This window comes from Argentina anserina, chromosome 7 (genome assembly GCF_933775445.1).
Source record: "Argentina anserina chromosome 7, drPotAnse1.1, whole genome shotgun sequence".
Taxonomy (NCBI): domain Eukaryota; kingdom Viridiplantae; phylum Streptophyta; class Magnoliopsida; order Rosales; family Rosaceae; genus Argentina; species Argentina anserina.
In genome coordinates, this window is record NC_065878.1 from 20,074,791 (window position 1) to 20,096,395 (window position 21,605).

The 21,605-nt window shown below is 35.1% G+C and overlaps 1 protein-coding gene across 1 annotated transcript; it reads right to left on the reverse strand.

The window, feature by feature from the left end:
* Nucleotides 1–1,503: 1,503 nt before the first annotated feature.
* Nucleotides 1,504–3,989, reverse strand: LOC126802285 (jasmonate-induced oxygenase 2-like). Its single transcript, XM_050529893.1, has 3 exons — nucleotides 3,372–3,989; nucleotides 2,655–2,985; nucleotides 1,504–1,987 (listed from the first exon to the last, which is right to left on the reverse strand). Exons 1-3 carry the CDS (start codon nucleotides 3,866–3,868, stop codon nucleotides 1,736–1,738), a joined length of 1,080 nt encoding a protein of 359 aa, XP_050385850.1. The 5' UTR covers nucleotides 3,869–3,989; the 3' UTR covers nucleotides 1,504–1,735.
* Between the last annotated feature and the right edge of the window lie 17,616 nt (nucleotides 3,990–21,605).

A 21,605-nucleotide genomic window follows, 5' to 3' on the forward strand; every position in this document is an offset into this window, starting at 1 on the left:
CTAAGATTATCGAAACACATCATATATACATCATAATGAAGAGAATACAAAACGTGATAGAGCAAATTATAAAAAATTCCAGAATTCAAACCACCAACAAAACTGCCCGACCACTCTGTGTGGTTCAAACTTGTCCTTCGTTGGGTCCTCCTTAACTGAGCTAGTTCTGGATTTGCATTGTCAGAGGTTCCGAAGCAAAAGGCTTCTCATTGCTGAAAGTTGCGGTGCTCGGGTTCAAGTTGCAGTGCTATTAGTCATGTTCTTGTATTTTTCTGTTTGTGTCGTTGTTGTTTTCTTTTCATCTTCATGTTGTTATCTTGTTGTTTCGTTGCGTATCTTCAAATTTCGTACCTGAAATCTAATGGACGGATAATTTCTCTTAAATTTTATCACAAACTTCGAGGTAACATTTGATAAAAAAATAAAAAAACAAAACAAAACAAAACTCCCCGACCACAATATTCTATAAATAATATCAAATTGCTGTAAGAGAATCTGGATCGAGTCCATTTGTAATTATGTATTATAAATATATATTAGATATTCGAATAAATTATTGGATGTGATGCAATATTACAAACGTAAGACTCAAATAGAAGACCACGTGCTAATTCAGATTAAACATATACTATATTCTATCCAGAAGAACCTTAATAATTTACACTGCTTCTTGACTTCTAGCATGATTGAAGCTTAGAAAAACAAACTCCCATTAGAGCACGGCTTCATGCTTTAGTAGAAAATGTATACATATATTTTCTAATATATAAAGATGAATGTGAATTCCATAAAGTATGATAGTTTTTTGTTTAGTGCGATTTTAGACAAGATTAGGGTTGTTAATCAATTGAGTAATACACATACAAGCATGCTTGTCGTTCATAGTGTGGCTTGCTGCTTAACAATGATGAATCTAGCTAGTAAATATAATTAAGGAACTAGATGGGGTAGCTAGCATAAATCGCACACCAAATGGAAGGGTGTGAAAAAACTATCCAAGGTGGATGCAATCATGCAACTATAATCCAATAATCCATGGTTATCTACTTAGATCCCGCAAACCTAGTGCTGAAAACTCCAAATTATAACTTTAATTTGTTTACGGTTGAAACTAGAGGGGATTGAAGAATATATTTGTATCAGTCTGACTGACAATTCATTAATCGATCAGTTCATGAGTTGGTTTTTCTGATCAGCTTTCAACAACGTATTAACAATCGAAAGATGGTCGAGATCGAGGAAAAATCTTCATTTGTTTATAATGCATTCAGGAGTATTGTTGTACATGGCCGGCCATTGTACTATCCTAACACTGTACATAAACATTGTGATTGAAGTCTCTAACTGCTTAACGGCCAATTAATTTATAGCAAGGTTAGCATAATCAACGGAGACAATTAAGTGTGGCAAAGCTTTGTCATGAGATGCAATTAATTTTTAACTGGCTGGGATCTTTGTAGACCCCAAACACATAACACATTATTGATCGTAATAATGAAAAATAACAAGAAAGTTGAAGCCTCTGCAATAAGACAATAACTAATATTCTTTAAATCTTTAATTAATCAACTTTTCACTATATACTTTGCCGATGATGTTTTCCTCAATCCGATTCATCTGTCTCATCCTTTTAAGATGACTACTTGTACAATTACTTCAATCAAAAGGATTGGGTGTTCGTCATGTGATTTACAGAAAAGAAAAGAAAGTACGTGTTTTAGTAATTGCTTCACTGTTATCCTCGTAGACATTTTAAGGAGTCGACTTGGGATTTTCCCTTCGGACCCCTCAATCTTATGTAAAGCCGGTATTCGTCAAATGTCTTTGGCGGATATAGCGCAGGTCTATCCGCTGTGACAAGCTCTTTTGCCGGCTCGATGGGTATGTCACTCTTTGGATTGTAGAAGAATGCCAGTGACAATCGCTCCTTGGCTGGATTTACGATCACTCTGTGCTCAACGCTCTTGTACATTGCATTACTCAAAACCTATATGTGCCAAACAAAATCGTATTAGTTGGAGTTAAAAACTGATTATAGAACCGTGTATAAATGTTTTGCAACTTGCAAGCACATGTTGCATGTAATGTATAACACTAAAGATAAAGTAATGTCTGTATATCCACTTCTATTTTCATTTTTTTCATTACTAAACGATTACTTCTGATGAATCTATCAAGACGCTCACATGTTGTATAAAAAATTTCATTTTCAACTAGCAACATAAGTATTTGAAAGATTGATAAATTATTTCCCCACTACAAAATTTTAGTAAGCAATTATATATCTCATGCATGTGTGCAATTATTTCTCGCTTAGGTTCAAAACAAAACTTTACTTTAAACAACAATATATAATGTTCATGACCTCTCTACTCTTCTGGGCAGATATTCAGATTTCAGAAACATGACGTACTACGACTCCATCACATGGATATAGATAAATGATTGTGCACGTTTTGACCAAAAATAGTCTTTCATGGCTGGTTATTTGCTTCTAGTATCCATCAATAAGATAAATATGACCCCTCCATGTGTATCTGGTTCATGAATATCAATTTTGGTCTAGAAAGTACTACACAATTAAATAAAACGAATACAAATGAAGGAATCGATAAATTATTGTCCGAATTGTTTTCACCAGAAAGAAAAATCACCTGAATTTGATCTCCGATATTGACGATAAAAGCATGGGGAGCCGGTTTCACAGTGATCCAACTGTTATCTTTCCGGACTTGAAGACCGGCGACATGTTCATCGCAGAGTAGTAAAGTCATGCCTCCTGGGTCGGAATGTGATGAGAGACCAAGAGTGAGGTCAGGTTGAGGGCATTTAGGGTAGAAATTCACTCTTAAACAAGCTCCAATGTCTTGCCCTCCAAATTTGTTTTGAAGAAAATCTTCCTTTAATCCTAGGTTCAGTGATAACGCCTTCAATAATGTCCCGCACAGCTTCACTACTTCCCTCCCATACTCATCTATCACTTCCCTGCAAACCATTACATATAAGTTTTTCATTTTGATCGATTCTTACATGATTCTTGATAGGATGATTGATACGTGATGATATTGGTTTATTACAACAAGTCTATAATTAACAAATGTAAAGTTTTTCGATCAGGAATAGTAAAAAAATCGACAAAGCTTTGATGCTATCCCTATTATAATTAGCAGTTAAAAATTCACGTACCGTTCACAAATACATCTAAACCAGTCATATAATATCGTTATCTTCATACGTAATGCATGTCTATATCATTAAACAAATTGTACTCTTTAAACCAGAAGATAAGATGAATATTTGATATCTTGCTTACGGAGCATGATCGAGTTGAAACTAGTATAGGTCAGACAGTTTAGACAAGTCTGAATTACCTGCCGTCCGGGATGGAAGGCCACTTGTTGTAGTCCTTCAAACAAAACGGAAGAAAGTGAAGGAAATAGTAGTCACTCCAATCAAGAATGGCGCCTTTCTCAATTCCAAGCCTGCTCCCATACCCTTCATAAGTCTTCGGCGAGTTTGCATAAGCCTGCTTCATCTCCATCGGCAAATGGAAAAAGTCCCGCCAAATCTTCTGCGACCGGTCCATAAGTTCCGGACTGAGGCCGTGGTTCACAATCTGAAAGAACCCCCACTCCCTGCAAGCCTCTGAGATTTTAGCTAGTGTGGCAGCACGGAGAGCAACGTCGCTGTCATCCGATGAAGATGAAAGCAAGGGTTGGAAGTCGATGATGGGGATGTTTGCGTGGGTGGGGTGGTCGGAGCTTGGTCTTTCTGCCATGGGCTTGATGTACCGGTCAGGAATGACGCCGTTTTCCGAAAGGGACTGTACTCGAACAATAGGTTCAGGCCAATCCTGTGGACAGTTCATGATGGTATCTTAGTAGCTGATGCGCTGCTGCTTTTGGCGTCCAAGGTTGATCCTATTTATACATAACACTAGTTATAGTTTTCAAAGGGAGAAGATGATATGGGGATAATGAGAGTGCGGGAATGGTAGTTAAAGGGTTTTTTTTTTCTTTTTTTGGTAATGAGTTCAAGGGGGTTTTAAGTAGTGGGGGTGATTTGGACGTGAATGAGAAAACGTGAAATACAAGAATTTTTTTTATTTGGCTGTTTGGGGCCATTTTTTTAATTTTTTAAAGGTGTGAAACAGGGGTTATTTGCGGATCATGGTTGATTTTGATGCTTCTCGACTACTTGCTACTTCAGTTAATCTGCCTAAACCTTTTTCACAGCCATCGAAGATCATGCTTCGCTATGAACACTTGAAGAAGTTCTGCTACAAGTGTGGTAGATTGGGCCATCAAATTACTAGTTGCAGTTATCAGGTACACCCTCTAATTATCAGTTTGGGTATTAAGTATGATTCGAGACTGATTGCTGAGCTGCCAGACAAGCCGTTCTATACCCAGACTTCTTTTCCACTGTTATTCCCATATGTTCCACATTCTGGTGTATTTCGCCGGAAAGATGATCTTTCCAGGGAACCACTTCAAACCGTAAGATCTGGGAGAGTGCCTGGTAATTTGAGTAAGCGGGCACACATCTCAATACCAGAGAGAGAGAGTGATGGTACAAGGAAAGCTTTCAATTCTACAAGAAAGTCGGTGGTGACAAGAAAATCTCTCCGATTTTCCATATGTCATCTGACATCTCTATTTTTTTTAACGATATATTTTAAGGATAAAATTCTTTTTTGCGATATTTCTCTGATAACATAAAATATCTTTGATATTTACGATATATCTTTGAGATTTTAGAGAAATATCTGAAAATTTTCACTTCATTTTTTTTAACTCAACTTGAGGATGTCTCGAACTCTCTTTGACCTGGAGTTTTTTTATTAATTAATCACCTCGAGAGATATACAAAATAAGACTAGAATAGTCGTCCTTCAATAGGCTAATTTTTATTTTTTTCGTAAAAGATATCGAGATGAGGATTGAAATTTTAAGTCTTAACTCTTAAAAGTCAAGTCATATAAGTGACAGTGCTCTCCTTGACCTTGAGGAAATCCAAAATAAAGGGTCACAACGTAGTCTCACACTCATATGAATGTCATAAGAAAATATCCATAATTCAAGATGAAGAGTGAGTTTTCGAGTAATTTCAGTAACAAGTGTTCTCCTCGAGGAATATAGTTCATTTACAGCTGATTGGTGAGCATAATGAAGGTATTCTGCACCAAATGTATCAAGAATTGCCATGCGTATTTTAGCACAAACGGCTTCTTCTTCTGCTTGTGAAAGAAATTATAGTACTTTTGCTCTTATTCATACAAAGAAAATGAACCGTTTTGCATATCAGAAGTTGGAAAAACTCGTATACTGCTACTACAACATGAAGTTACGACTACGTGATAAACGGGCAAAGGATAATGTGATTAATGAAAACAACTATATTGATATACTTCATGTTGTTAGTGAACCACTTCAGAATGACATTGATCTTCTTCATGATTGGATTATGACATCACACCTCGATGATGAAAATGACAACCCTCTTCTACATGTCGTCGAAAATGCAACTAATTTTAGAATTGATGTAAACAAGGTATTATCTGATGAAGTTGGAGACAAGGGAAATGATTCTGATAATGCTAATGTGTGGGGCAGTGTAGCAATTCCAGATAGTGATGATGATGATGCTGGTGGTGGTGGTGGTGGTAATGGTGATGGTAGTGGTGGAAGTCGACAAGGTGGTGGAGATATAAGGTTTGAATATGAACAATCTTATGTAGGTGGAGGATTTGAGCAGTTTACTTGTGAAAGTAATTTTGATCATGCTACTCAATATGAGAATCATGGATCTAGAGCAGGCGGTCATGGTGTGCAACAATAAAATAGGTGCGGGATATCAAACGAATCACATGAAATCAACTATCAATCTGGTCATCCAATTTGCAATTATGGTCAGTTTAGAGACGTTTATGATCAATTATCGAGTTTGGTTCATCCTTACTATTCATTTTTCAAAGAAATTATCGGCAACTCGAAAGAGATATATGACTATAATATTAACTATTACAATTCGTACTATATGGCTCGTATGTCTTGGGCAGAGTATTGTAGTTTTGTTGACCAACGTGCGTCTTTTCAAGCACCTAGAGCCTTTTTCTGGTACTAGATAAAATTAATAATTGTATTTGTTTGTATGTAATTCAATAATAAATAAATAAATAATTTCGAAAGATGAACGATATATTTTTTCCAATATCTCTAATATATCTGATACTCGATCAAAGGAAGAAAATGAGTTTAGCACAATCGGATCCATTAATCCATAATCTTAAATCCGCCTCATGAGAATTTCCAAGATTTTGGTCATCACTAGGGGAGACCTAAGATGTTAGAACAAATCCTTGAAAATACAGAGATCTTTATAAATACAAACCACATGAGAACGTATGATATTGATTTTTGATATCAAACTATCATTCGTTAAGAAATACCAACGTAGTAATTTTGGCTTAATAAAAAGAAACGATCCAACATGAACTAATGGTCTCGAACAAAGAGAGGTATTTGGGCAGGTGAAGCCGACACCGCAAGTGTAAATCCTATCATAAGTTTTTGTTTGGATGCCTAATGAGAAATAAGAATTTAGATTCAACTTATGGAACAAGGTGTCCCACAAACGCACTAGAATAGACTACGAGGAGATAATCCTTTGTAATGGACTATAAAGAAATATTCTTGTAATGGATGTCATTGCACTCCACTACCTTATCAGTTTATTAGTTTCTGAAAAACTGACAAATACAGCTTATGAATGTTGAAATAAGATATCTCTATAGAGATCGAAATTAAGAGATATACATGAAGTCCTAGAACCGACTTCATCATCCACCCAAGAAGTGGCTCTAAACCATGAAGCACTACAAAAGGAATTGAAATGTTCACGAAGTAAAAACTTGATTTGGAATAGGGATCAAATGAATTATGTCATTGCGAATTCAATGAATTTACATAGAGTCTTAATGAACTAAAGAGATGTCGATATGTATTGTAAATCCGAAGTCGAGAATGAAAAAGATTTTTGGGAAGACACAATCTCGATATGGATCTCGAGGACTGTAATGTTGCTGATTAATCATCAATCGGCTTAGTCACTCTAAAGTCTAAAAGTGACGCATTTATTACTCTCATAATCAGTCAAAGTCTTTTAAAGATAAATATGTTTCGTCTAAATGAAAGATGATGAATAAATATTGGGAAATGAAATGGTGCAAGCAAGCCATCAATGGAATAATCACAAGCAAGTGAGACAAAATCAAATGTAGACTCATCATCCACATAATTCACATCATCACCAGAATTTTCAGAAGACTTACCTCTCTTTTGAGTTTAGGGCATTCATGTTTCCATTGACCTTCTTTGTGACAATAGTCATTTACCTTTTCGAGACTTAGACCTCGAATTTCTTTCTTTTCTACCTTGAACTGTCAAACTAAACTTTTGATTATCTTTCAAGTTCTCTGACACTTTTGTTTTTCAATTCTCTAGAACTCAAAGCTTCTTTGACATCTTCTAAAGAGATAGCCTCTGTTCCATACAACATGGTGTCAACAAAATTCTCAAAAGAATGAGGCAAAGAGCATAGCAGTATCAAAGCCTGATCTTCATCTTCAATTTTCACATCCATATTCCTCAAATCAGATATAAGCTTCCTAAACTCATCAATATGGTTTTGAACAAGTGTACCTTCAGACATATGAAGAGTGTATAGTTGTTGCTTCAAATATAACCGACTGGTGAGGGATTTTGTCATATATAACTTCTACACCTTTAGCCGCAATCAAATTCAGTCGTCTCACCAACAACTTCACGCAGAACCTCATCTAATAGACCTAACAAAATTGCATTATGTGCACGTTCTAATATGTCTTCTTTTTCTTCATTGGACAAGGTAGTTGACAAAACATTCACTCCTTTTAGCGCAATCAATAACCCTTATTGAACTAAAAGGGCTCGCATATTCAAATGTCAAAAGTTGAAATCATTCCTCCTGTTAAATTTATAAATCTCAAATTTTGCCGAAGAAGTAGACTTCATAATTGAATATAGGATCACAGAGACCAAAAACTTGAAGTATAGGATCTGGTACCACTTGTTGTGCGGAAGCGTAACAAGTTTGAAACACCAGAAACTTGAGAAAAGATAAATAGACAAAAAACAAAAATTCACGTGATTCCAAATGGTTATATTCACGGACAGAAATAATGAGGAGATTCAACTAATATAAAAAAGAGATTGCAAGGTGATTATCACTCAAATTCAATATCCCAATAGCACCCAAATACACTCACAAAAGAGAAAACACCAAATAGAAGAACAACTTCTATAGAACCCTAAACTGCGGCTACTTATCTATAACCCCAAAGTTGAGGCTCTCTTTTTCTCTCTACAATACTGCTGGTAAATCATATATTTATATTGCTAGACAACAACCTAAATCTAATAGGGTTAGGATATGGGCTTAATACAAAAGATAATTGATGGGTGGTAGTCACATATTTATGTGACTTTTATTGTGTTAATTATTTATTTTACTTAGCTAATTTTTATGTTTTTATATTTTTAATTAACTTTATTTGTTTTTAGGTATTTTGAAGTTGAATAAAGAAGAAGAGAGAAGAAATAGATGGAAATCCAATTACTAACTCGAATATCTTGACAAGAAGAGAAAAATGTGAAATTTCGGTAATTTTCCGAGCACCACCTGGTGCCATGCATTTTCGGATTAATTTTATGGAGGAGTAAGGAAGGAGCAACACATTGTTCTATCACAACTAGATTTCATCTTTTTAGTTGAGATTTAACTACACCATTTTTCTCTCTTTCTCACAAAATCATAGCTCCCTATTGTCCAAAAATCCACACCTATATTATGCAAAAATCTGATTTTATTTTGGGTGTAATCATCACCTCTAGGTCTATCATTTCCTTCTTTATCATCTACTTCATTCCATGATCACTCACTTCCTCCTTTATCACCTACTTCATTCCATGATCACTCACTTCATGTGATTATACATGTTTTCTTTATTGTGTAGCAATTGTTTGCCGCAGATTAAGTTAATGGACTCTAAAGATTATTAGAACTTGCTCTTGTGCTTGTCAAAACTTATAGTCATTATATATCTTGATTAGGGAAGTGATAAATGCACTTAAGATCTACCACAATTGCCATATGTAGCATGTGTCCCATATTTTCTGTACACGAGATGTGCATCCCTTAGTTAACCACTTTGAGCTTACATTATGATCTTTTTTGTCATCACCCATATAACGTTACCCTTGAAACTTAGAATAATTATATCTCTACCTTTGTTCTAGAACTTAGTAGAGCTGTACATGAGACGTATACATGAAGACCAAGACGGAAGATTTTGAAGATGAAGCAAAGAAATAAATATGGGATATCAAGCTACTTATGTTGTAAAAAAAACAAAAACAAAAATGTGTATGTTCTTTTGTGATGTTTAATTTATACCACAAGTTAACCGTAGATAAAAAGAATGAAATAAAGGCTTAACAAGATGAAATTCGGTCACAATGGTGATATATTTGGAAGAATTCAATAGTGAAGATGCTTCAAGGGTTGTAAAGTTCGAAAAAGTCTCTTTATTGATGTTCTACTAAGTTTTAAACTTGTTTGAATTCTATATCTCTTTTATTCTATAAACCTATAAGCATAACCACATTATAACCTTATAAAGTCCTTTTTGATCCTCAAGATAGACGGCCTTTGATATGTGGAGATAAGTCACAAAAGTTAAGCATATGGTTCGGTCCATTTGGCAAGTAATTGTTGAGAGAAACACTTATAGCGTACTCATGTCTTAACTTGTTTATTGCATGTTATACATTTACATTCACCATGATTATGTCTTCGTCCTACATGTTGCATGTGTGTCATGTATTGACATTAACATTCGAAATTTCGTGGATTGAACTGAAATATCATGTGATCTTGGTATTGCAATGTTAGGAAGATTGCTAAGACAAAGTATTAACGGCAATAGAGTTTTGTAATATGTGTTATTGTTGAGTCTTTTCAAAGTCTTAATTTAGTGTTTTGCTCGAGGACTAGCAAAAACTAAGTGTGGGGTATTTTGATAGTCACATATTTATGTGACTTTTATTATGTTAATTATTTCGTTTACTTGGCTATTTTGTTATGTTTTTATATTTTATATTTTATTTGTTTTTATGTATTTTGAAGTAGAATAAAGAAGAAGAGAGAACAAAGAGAGGGAAATCGAATTCTTAACTCGAATATCTTGACAAGAAGAGAAAAATGTGAAATTCCGGTAATTTTCCGAGCACCACCACTTTTGGTGGTGCCGTGCATTTTCGGGCTAATTTTATAAAGGAGGAAGGAATGAGCAACACATTGTTATATCACAACTAGATCTCGTCTTTTTAGTTGAGATTTAACTACACTATTTTTTTTTCTTTCTCACAAAATCATGGCTCCCTATTGTCCAAAAATCCACACCTATATTATGCAAAAATCTGATTTTATTTTTGAGTGTAATCATCACCTCTAGGTCTATCACTTCCTTCTTTATCACCTACATCCTCCATGATCACCCACTTCCTTCCACTTCATTCCATGATCACCCACTTCCTCCTTTATCACCCAATTCCTTCCATGATCACTCATCCATCTCACTACATCATTATCTCTCACTTTTCTCTACTTTTTTCACTACCATTCTCCTCTATAAAAACCTCCATCACCACCATCTCCATACACACCATTTTTTCACAACCAACCAACCAAGAGAGAGAGAGAGAGAGAGAGAGAGAGAGAGAGAGAGAGAGAGGAGAAGAGAAGTGGGAGAATACAGACAGAGAGAGCCGAAGCGAAGTCACCTTCAATCTCCTCAATCTACAACCCACATCTCCTCAATGTGCTAAAATCTCATCAAGCTTCCACAAGAAAAAAGAAGTTCAGTGTCTTATCATTTAATTCATCTCTCATGTATTCTTTGATGCTTTTATTCAAGACTATGAGTAACTAAATTTCTTGATAGTTAGGGGCTAATCAAAACTCTAGATATGTCTTCGATTTCAAACTCCAATTGATTTATATAATTTTAGATGAGAATTTCTCCACTCCTTAGTAATCTAAGGCTACCGACATTGACCTTAGATTCTTTATTGTTACTCAAACGTTCTTAGAACTTTATGATTTTAATTATTTTGGTCTAGATACCGACATTTCATAGATTAATTAATTGAGAATACAGTTAAGTCGATACCGACATTTCGCTTAACATGACAAATAAGAGAACATAATATGGTTAATGACCTAACGACATTGGCTTAACTATGAGTGCATTCATCTATAATTATTGACATTGTTTTGGGGTGATTGAAGCATATCTAGTGGTAGAGAGAAGTTCCTAACTTTTGTTTTTCTCATATTTACATCCATATTTACTTTTTAATATTCTGTTTTTAGCAGTACTTCTGTCTTATTTATTTTTATTCATCAATCAAACCAATTCCGAATACCCTAAACCTTTGTGTGGTAGTCCGCCACTGTGTCTAGTTAGTGTCTATTTAATTTCGTAATTTTTTTGTTGAGTCTAGATTAGCTAATTAATTAGGTTTCTGTTTCTAGGTTGAGTCTGCCAGATTTCTGGTTTACGCATTTGCTTATGTTTTTAAGTCTTAGTTTCACCAATCTTCTGCGGGTAAGACCAATATTTGTCATTTACTACATTAATATAATTGATTTGATAATATGATATCTTTATAAGTGCTTTTGCGCTATCAATGAGCTTATTAATTTAAATCACAAACCAACAATCTCAGCTACTGTCCACTAGATCGGAAAGTAGTTTGTTAAGCAAATCAAGTTATTAACCGAGCGAACGCTTCAGCTTAATTGGTTGCTGTTTCTGTCGCTAACGAAACCACATGCAGATGCTTCTTTGATTAAAAGAACACAATCAAAAACAGATGTAAATTTAATTAATGCGACTCAAATAATATGCTATACAGGGTCGCTCGCGGTTATCCTAATCCCAATAGTTAAGCAGTACGTGCAACTAAATATCGATCAATATAGTAATAATTAGAGACCATGTCCACCGACTAGCTCGCGATCGATTCCACCGTTCAATCATTAGAAGTAGGATTCTGCGATCCCAATCAAAATTGGTGTATCAGTTAAGTAAAAAAAATCAGGAAGAATATGGGCTTCTTTAGTTGACTACTTGCAATTTGGATAGCAAGAAAATCAAGTGATATATAAATCACCAAATCAATATATTTGACGACAATGTACTCCACAATTCTTTTTGTATCGATTCTTCCATACACATGCTCCAATAATTCCCACATATATAATATACATGTTCATACTCACATGCGTACAAGTGGAGACATATATAAGAATTAGAACACAAAGCATATCATAGTAACTATTACTAGCTAGTACTTGAAGTTTATCATAATTAATCTATATTGATATCTTATCAAGTATATAGAGAACAAGCAAAACTCACCTTCCTTTTGTTTTGGATCGTGATCACTTATTGCATAAAACAGGCTCGAGGTCGCTCAAATTCATTGAAAAAAACTGAAACATATATTTTCTATTAATAAAACCAGAAGGAAAAGTTTTATGGTTAAATTTTTGAACTACTCAAAATATTTATAATTTATTAATTTCTAAATTATGTCTAGATATATAGTGCTAATGGTAGGATTATAATTTACAAATTATAAAGATGAAAAAAAAAGAATAGAATGAGGATTTACGCGGAAGAGAAAAATACGGAGAAACCACGATATTATAATTTAGTCTAAATGGATAATAACAACTAGTTTTTGTGTATATAACTACGTAAATTACTAATTTATTTCTTTCTATAAAATTTTAATTTTATTTTTCTACAATTTATGATAAAAGAAAAGAAAAAATGATAACATGCACATAGTGTTTGTCATGAAGCTAATATATATGATTGCATTCGTTTTGGTATGCACGTACTGTAACAAACATTAGTGATTTAAAACATTTAATCTTAGATCGTCGTACTCAGATAATATATAAAGTGACATGTGCTAATTATATTAGGGATCCCGATTCCCGTGTCATATGGGGAAGTCGGCAAAGTTGACTGAGATAAGAGTTATCATAAATATTCCAGTTCTACGAGAGGGATTATGATTATATATGAAACATAATATTATGCATACGTTTTTGTGACGGAAGGCCATACGCATGCATATGCATTATATCCTGCATGAAGATCACATGCTATCACGTGAATTATCAATATTGATCGATCTACCATTAGGTTAATGAAGTGGGTTCTGAAATACGGGGAATTAATGTATGCATATGGTTAGTCTCTACAATGTCGGAAGCCATTTCGACTTGGATTTGATATTTTTGCGAGAATGGTGTCCATGGTTGATAAGTTTGCGTATTCAAATGTAATTGCAACTTTAATTGGTTTATATGATCTAAACGACATTTTAAGCTCCATTTGATAGTCTTGCCACTCTTGCGTATATTGTGTGAAGAATAACAAAGCTAAGCAATTGAACTGCTAGTTCATTAATTAAGACTCTGTTCGATTCATAAGAGAGAAAATTAATTCTACAAATACACACGTTCGTATCCTTACATGTTGGAAACCCCTTTACGTGATCGTACTTGCTTCTTTTTTCATCAGCTAAACCATTAGCTTCTTTAATTGTTCTTTAATAACTCAAACCAAATCGACTTTAATTCGTGCGAAGTAAAAGTTACCTTGATTCTTTGCTATCTTAAGGCTGCATGCATGTTTGATGTTTCTATATATCCTACCATGATATGCACGTACGAGGCATTATTCTAACAATGTGAACTAAGAGATGTAAGGATAATTAATTAAACAAACTAAAGTTCTTCGGAAGCTTTATTTACTTATTGCATGCAAAGCTATTATTCATCCACCAAAGAAAAAAACAATGCAAAGCTATTATTCTCCAAACCATTATAATCTATCAGTTAGCACATACTATTAGTCTATTATATACTTAAGAAGTTAAGGTCTTAATCTGACCTATCACATCCGGTAAGGAGCAGTGGCGGACCTACTTAAATGGCCGCTTTGGTCCAGACAGAAATGTCATACTAAGAATGTTTGTATGGGTACTACCAAAGTACGTAGCAGATAAGTTGGTCAGTGACTTTGCCTCTTATAAGAATACACCCCCCCCCCAGTTCGAGTCCTGTATCTCTCATTTTCCCCACTTTTTAACATTTTCTTTCTTCCTCTTCTCTTTCTTTTAGTTCTTTTTTTTTTCTAATTTTTCTCTAAAACCTCTATTCTCCTAGTATTTTTACTGTAATCCTCCCAGTTTTTTCTAAAGTCTCCCAATTTTTTTCTTCTTCTAAAGTTGAGCTTGCATATCATTTTGATCAAAGAAAAAATTAACATATAAACACCAAAATTATATTGACAAATCAATTGCAAATAAGGGAGTTAACTAGCCTAGACAAAAAAAAAAACTTGGATCCGCCTCTGGTAAGGTGAGTACGAATGTGCGTGGAATTGATGAAGACTGCGTGGATAGTTCATATACCTAGAGAGATTAGTAGTACTCACTTCAGTACAGATCGATCACGATCCATGAATTACTCGTAAAGTTGACATTTACCTCTTCCATTTCATGGAAAATGAGGAACGTTCACACCGTTGACAAATGATTAATTCTCACGTCTTACATCATTAACCAACACAAATTACGTGATTATTGATCGCTCATGTTGCTGGTCATGAATTAGAAACTCCTTCTTCATCAGGGCTGTTAGAGTCGCGACTATATATTAACGCTTTCAAAGGTGTGAAATGAGTATATGGTTGCTAGCAAAGTTTCCACTCTTTTGATTGAAGAACAAGAGCTAGCTAGTGATAGAGACCAACCAACTTGCTAGCTATTTATCTATAGCCTTACAATGACCAACTTGTTCTCTTCTGCTCTCTATTCCATCACGTGTTTAATTCTAAATAACAATCTGCAAACCACAAGTCCACAATTATTGGTGGTAGACTGGTAGTGACCTATAATATAATGACTGCAATCTTCCTATCTGGTCAATCCTCTAAAAGAAGTAAATTATAGTAGCCATTCCCCCCCCCCCCCAATATCAGCCCAATTAAGTTTGGGCTTTTTCAGGACTTGAGCCCATAAAATGGAAGGTTGATAATGCAAAATGATAAGGTACCGTATTGCATGCTCCATGAAATGGAGGGGGATGTTTTGCGGCAGGGGGTAGATTGGTGGAGGAAACTCAGACCTCTTGGACTCTTGAGCTTAATGTTTCTGTGATCAAGCACACGTTGCAGAATGATAATAAGGAGAATTTTGCTATACGCTGCTGCAGGGTATCCAATAGCACTTTCATTCACAAACAATCTTCCCCACACCTATTGCGCATTTTATCAAACCCTTCCTTCACCACACACAAGTGTGTGTATACTATACCTTTTTTTTTGTATTAGATTTGTTAACTTTCTCAATCAGGCACGTTATCGTGTAAATAATATATTTCATTGAGTAACGACCTTACTTGAACATGATCTGTGCTATAAGATCGTACCCAATCTGTATCCTTGGAGCCCGCAAAGGCGTTGTGGCTAATTTAGAGATAGAGTGAATTGACTTAGTTTGATCCTTTAGAAGATTTCGCAATAGTTGGAACTTGACATAGGCATTAAATCTACTTTTTTTTTCTTTTTGCTATAGTATTAAATTTAGATGAACAAGAAATATAAATTTGTGTTGTTAGAGTTGCATTTATATTTAGCAAAATTCAGTGCCATGAGTTGGTTTAATTCTATTTAATTTGAAAATTTACACTTTCTCTGCAATCAACTCTTTTTAGTTAATCCTAGTGCTAAATTTGCATGATCAACAGTTTGTCTTCTGCAATGTTCAATTGTTCATCACCCAGTTCTGTACAAGGCTAATATAGGTTTCTTCACAGGTTATAGTTAACGATTGATAGAAAGTGCATAAGACTGATGTGCTTCAAAATAAACACTGAATTCTTATAATTTATTCAACTATTTGTGTGGTAACTTTATTGCTCATCGATATTGTAGGTTCAATGACTAGAAGGAAGATAATAGTTGGACAAATATCAGAAGGTTTTCCATCCGCTGAAGCGATGAATAATGGAATAGTCTCCAGTACATTGCTTGATACAAATGTAGGGACATCTAGTACGAAAAGAGTTAGACGTAAGAATCGCAGATCATCTGTGTGCAATGTGTCATCTTCACCTGCTTATGCAGGTGCATTTGCTACTAATCTTAGTGTTCCTGAAGTAATATTGTTGGATGGAATTCAAGTTGGACAGGTGTTGTATCAAGCAAGAAGGAAAATTATTAGTACGTATAGGATGCATTATCATTTTTACCTATGCCTATTTTGCTTATTTCAATTGTCAGTTTGCTAATATTGTTTTGTTTTTGGCTATCATGGTCTATGTTCGTGTATTCAGACTTCAGAGATATGACCAATCAATGTGTGGACTGCAGTTCAATATATTGGTCAAATGAATCAAAAGTGGTTCCAAAAAGCTCTCCCCTCATTTACACTGGTTGTTGTCAAGATGGCCGTGTTAGTTTGTCATTCCTTCGTCCCACTCCACCTTCTTTTAAATTAACATCGGTCAAGAAACGATGTCTAGCAACATAATCCTAATAGTGGTTACATAAACTATAAAGTAGTGAATAATGTTATAGATGGAGACCCTTTCAAATTTCGGAATGGTTGAAAATGTTGTAGTTCTTGAATATATATTCTACGCATACATGCTTGATCATTATTATATTAGGGAGAATTCTGTTATACACTGCTGCATGGTATGCAATAGCACTTTCATTCACAAACAATCCTCCCCACCTACTGTGCATTTTATTAAACCCTTCCTTCACCACACACAAGTGTGTGTATACTATACTCTGCTGCACAGCAGAAAAACCCTGATAATAAGGCTGCCATGTAGTTGCAAATAGTATAGCCCTCGAGGAAGGGCAGAATAGCATGAATGACGAAGAAGGTCCCTGTTTTAAACTGCATAGTCGTTTTCTACCCTTGAATGTAAATTATTTACATCGGTGCCACTGTGGTTACATATGTTATACTCGATCGCTAACATGTGTTTTGCTCATCGACGTCTGGCGCAGGTGGCTTCTTCTACATGACGGGTTCGAGTGTGTTGACCACCTTCTCTGTTGCTTTTGCAAAGAGAGAGAGAGAGAGAGAGAGAGAGAGAGAGAGAGAGAGACACACACACACACACACACACACACACACATATAGGGGTCATCATCAGCTAGGCTGGAGCTGGCCCTAGCCCTAATTTTAGGGTTTAGGATAGAGTCGGGCCGGGCATGACTTTAGTCAACTAATTTTATGACCATGTAGGGTCAGCCCGAAGTTTTAATATTCAAACCCTTACTCATCCTAAAAGCTCATTCTATTAACCAAAAATAATAATCCTAAAAGCCCATTCTGATAGGGTTAAAAGGGCGGGTTGGGCCGGCCCTCCAAATAGGGATAAATATAGCTTTAAAATGGGCCAAGCATGGCCTTATTTTGTTTAACAAAAAAAATTAATATGATTTTTACCTCATAATATAGTTTATATTGGCTTAAACATGTAATACAAGACTTTTATTTATTTATATATTTATATTTTACATATATATAAGCATTAAATTCAACTTTCTATTTTTATAAATGCAAGTTTAATTGGTTATATTTATATATTAACTCTCTAAATCACTTAAAATCAATTATTGTTTCTCCAACAAAAATACATAAAATAAATAAAGTTTATAAAATCAATTAAAAAAGATGATAATGTGTATTGTATATAAAATACGAGAAATATATTTGAAAACTTGATTATTAAAATGCCCTAAAAGGGTTGAGTATGACGGGCTTTTAGGGCTTGGCCCTATAGGGCTCAAAAGGCTGGGCCGGAGAGTTGGACTAGGTTTGATTTGTCCAACTTTTACCCTATTCTATTCGAAAGAGGCTCGGGCCAGCGCGCCTTAATGGAGGGTAGAGCCAGGTTTCGACCCTACTAGGTAAGGTGGGCTAGGGACCAAGGGCTATTTGATGAGGCCTACACAAAAATATGAGTTGCTTTTCTCATAAAATCGATAGTGATGTTCGTTGGTGTCGAACATCTTTCATTGATTTGTAAACATTGTTAGGATTTAGAGTTTGTTGAATTAAAATGCAAAGCAAAAAATTAAAGAGAGTAAGAATACTTTAGATGTTACATTGTGTTCATTCTCATTGATGTAAAATGAAAGCGTTACAAGAGTTATATACCTAGGTTGAGACAAGAAAATGATGAAACTACCCTAGTAATAGACTCATATTTCTAACAAACATTGAGGCTGGGTGTTTCATCGGTGTGTTGAAGACGATAACATCGGCTATGGGTATGTTTTTGATTTGTATCAACTTCCAAAATGATGTTATCTAAGTCTTTATTGTGTGATATTGCAAAATAGGCATTCAGAGAGATTGATCAAGTCATAATTGTCAGCTTTTGGCAATTTATAGTTTTATACGCGTACGGGCTAAAATGCTAAAATGCCAAAAGATTAATGACAGTGAGACGACCAATCAGAGCTACAGAAAATGACAAAAATGAGTTGAGATCTATGTAGCACGGACACTTGCACTAAGTCGTGTATTGCGTGTCAGACACGTTTGGACACGCATGAATACGCTCAGACATAGGTGTTCGAAATGTACATAGTTTGGACATGCGTGTCCGTTGCAAATACACAAATAAGAGGAGAAAATTAGGATAAAAGTGAAAGTTGCTCATTATGGAATTCGAACTTTGGTTGTTCAAAATAGATTGGAACTCAATAATTCCAACATAAATGGTTTTTATTTATATTCATGTAAATTTTAGTATACATATCAATCTAGACAGTTATAAATTTTATAAATCAATTTTCTAATAGAGATATATTAAAATAATATTTAATTAACTCGTCCATCATATGTCCGTGTCCAAAATTAATTAATTTTTTGTGTCCGCAAATCGAATTGTGTATGTCTCCATGCTTCATGGTTGAGATCAATAATAGGTTCAGTGAGGAAGAAAAACAAACCTTCTAGCACAAAGTTGACAGTTTGACAGCCAGAGCATTGGACGTGCTTGGCTCCTGGTGGGTATGTAAGCAGCCGGCGGCAAGATCCACAAACCATTTGAGCTATTTCTACATCAGAATTCCATAATTGCAAATGTGAGCTTTCACAAATTTACTGAACCTGAGACCACTTCTATAGAACATTCAAATTATGAGTAGTTTCAATGCCGATAGAAATATATTACAAAATACAAATCAATTAGCTTCATTGCTAGTAATAGTAAGTTACTCAATACTCAGTCTCACACGCTTAGTTTAGTTTCACCCAATCTATAAACTCTTTGTTGCTATAATAGAAAGAAGGAGATTTTTGGGGGATAAGCAAGCAATAACCAATCATATATTGAAGAGAAATACATAGAACTTTTCAAGTTTCAAGTATGAGAAAACCCAAAAGAAACGAGACCCTGCGTTGAGTACAGAAAGATGACAATAACAAGAGTACATATAAGTTCGGTGGGGAATGACCGGAAATTGGTCGTGGCGGAGGTTGCGAAACGAAGGTAGGTTTGGGCCTCCGGAGGTGGTGCTTCCTCTACCTTTTACTCTTTGGTCTCCATCGTTTGTTTCTCTAGATTTGCAGACATGGTCCACATGGAGACAACCAGTTTGATATGTTACCAAATGACGAGCCATTTTTGTCTACGGGAGGAGTTGTTTATTTTGTAGAATTCTATGTTTTTCACTAGGGGGTATAACTGTCTTTGCGTGCAACGACGCCGAACAAATTCGACCATACTCAGCGCGAATTCGGTAACTTTTAACCCGAATACGACATTTCTACGGGCACAATTATTGAACACTCTTGAAGTCACGTCAGATAATTGCTAGATATGCCCGGAAAATTGTTAGAGAAGATTGAAGAGGTTTGTGAAATGACAATTTACCCCTGTGTGTTTTCTCATTCGCCAACTAATGAGTCTTGGGGCCTGATAAAACACAGTATGCCTAAATAAACACGAGACTGGACGTGTTAATTAGGCCAGCGAGCTATTGGGCTCTACTTGGAACTATCTGGGGTACGAGGGAAGCTCAAGTACAGTATAACGATCAAAATTCTTTAGTCCATTTAGTTACTTTTTCTAATAGAAATGATGAGTGATGTAAACTACAAAACACCACATAATAACATTAAAATACTTTAGATGCTCGCTTCTTCAAATTTTGTAGTAGTAGACTTTAGACCTGGATGAAGTTTGGGCTTTGAGCCTGGGACCCAAGAGATGTCTCTTTTGCGTGTCTTCGAGGTTCTTTGACTGTTAGAGATCGGCTCCTCCGCCCTATAAGCCCAAATCTATGGTGCTTGAAATAACTCGATAAGTGAGTTTTGTCTTAACAGTTCTCGGGTTACTTTGGATTGCATGTTTAGAGTTTATTGATATTGAGATAGTTAGATTTTTTAATTTAGTTCATTTCGCATGGTTCCATTAATTCGATAAAACCCTAGAGGGTGTTCTATGTTTATGTTAATGTACCTACTCTACCATTATATTACAAACCGTTGCTTTGATTCAAACAAAAAAAAAACATACCACCAAACTATGTGGTTTATTGGTCTAGTCAATTTTGTTTGATACACATATTTGATAGTTATATCAAACAAGAATTGTGATTTACTTATTGTTAAAACGATTACACGAACGGTTCATGTAAGATAGTTTTAGTTAGTCAATCATTTGATTTTGTTTGGTACCTAAATAATAATTGATATATAATCGAAAATTTGGTTTTAATCAGTATGTCTTCATTTATGAAATTAATTAATCAGTTCTAGAGTGTTACCGTATTAAACAATAGAAACTAACAAAAGCATGACCCAATAAATTATAATGGGCCTTCTAAGCTCACATATTAGCCACATAACACTATGCCATGTCCCTCTATAGCTAGCAAGCCATCCATATAAGAGGAGTTGTGCTAGCACAGGACTCTTATACGTTGTACCCATTGAAAACATCTCCCACACTAGTTGTCAAGGTTAGGGAAAACCTGAAAGCCCCCTCACTTGTCTTGTGTCAAGCTTGACAATTTCCTAGCCTTAACTATTTTTTTTTGGTTAATTTCCTAGCCTCAACTATGTAATCATCAAGGGGTGGAAAGCACAAGTCCAGGGCTCAAAAAAGAAAGCAAAACCCAAAAGAATGAGATCTGAGGATTATTAGTGGATTGGACAAAACCAACACAGTTAATTCAATGATAGAGAAGCATGGGATGTATAAAGTATAAACTAGTACACAAGTAGTTGTGTTTGGAGCGTCCAAAGTGGAAGGCTGAGTCAGAGTATTCCAATAATGAAATTGATGTCCCCTCCTTCTTCCAATAAAGAAGAAAAAAAACACAACGCGCTAAAATGGTGACAGCTTCCTCCCCTCCTGGCTCATGCGGATTTTTCTTA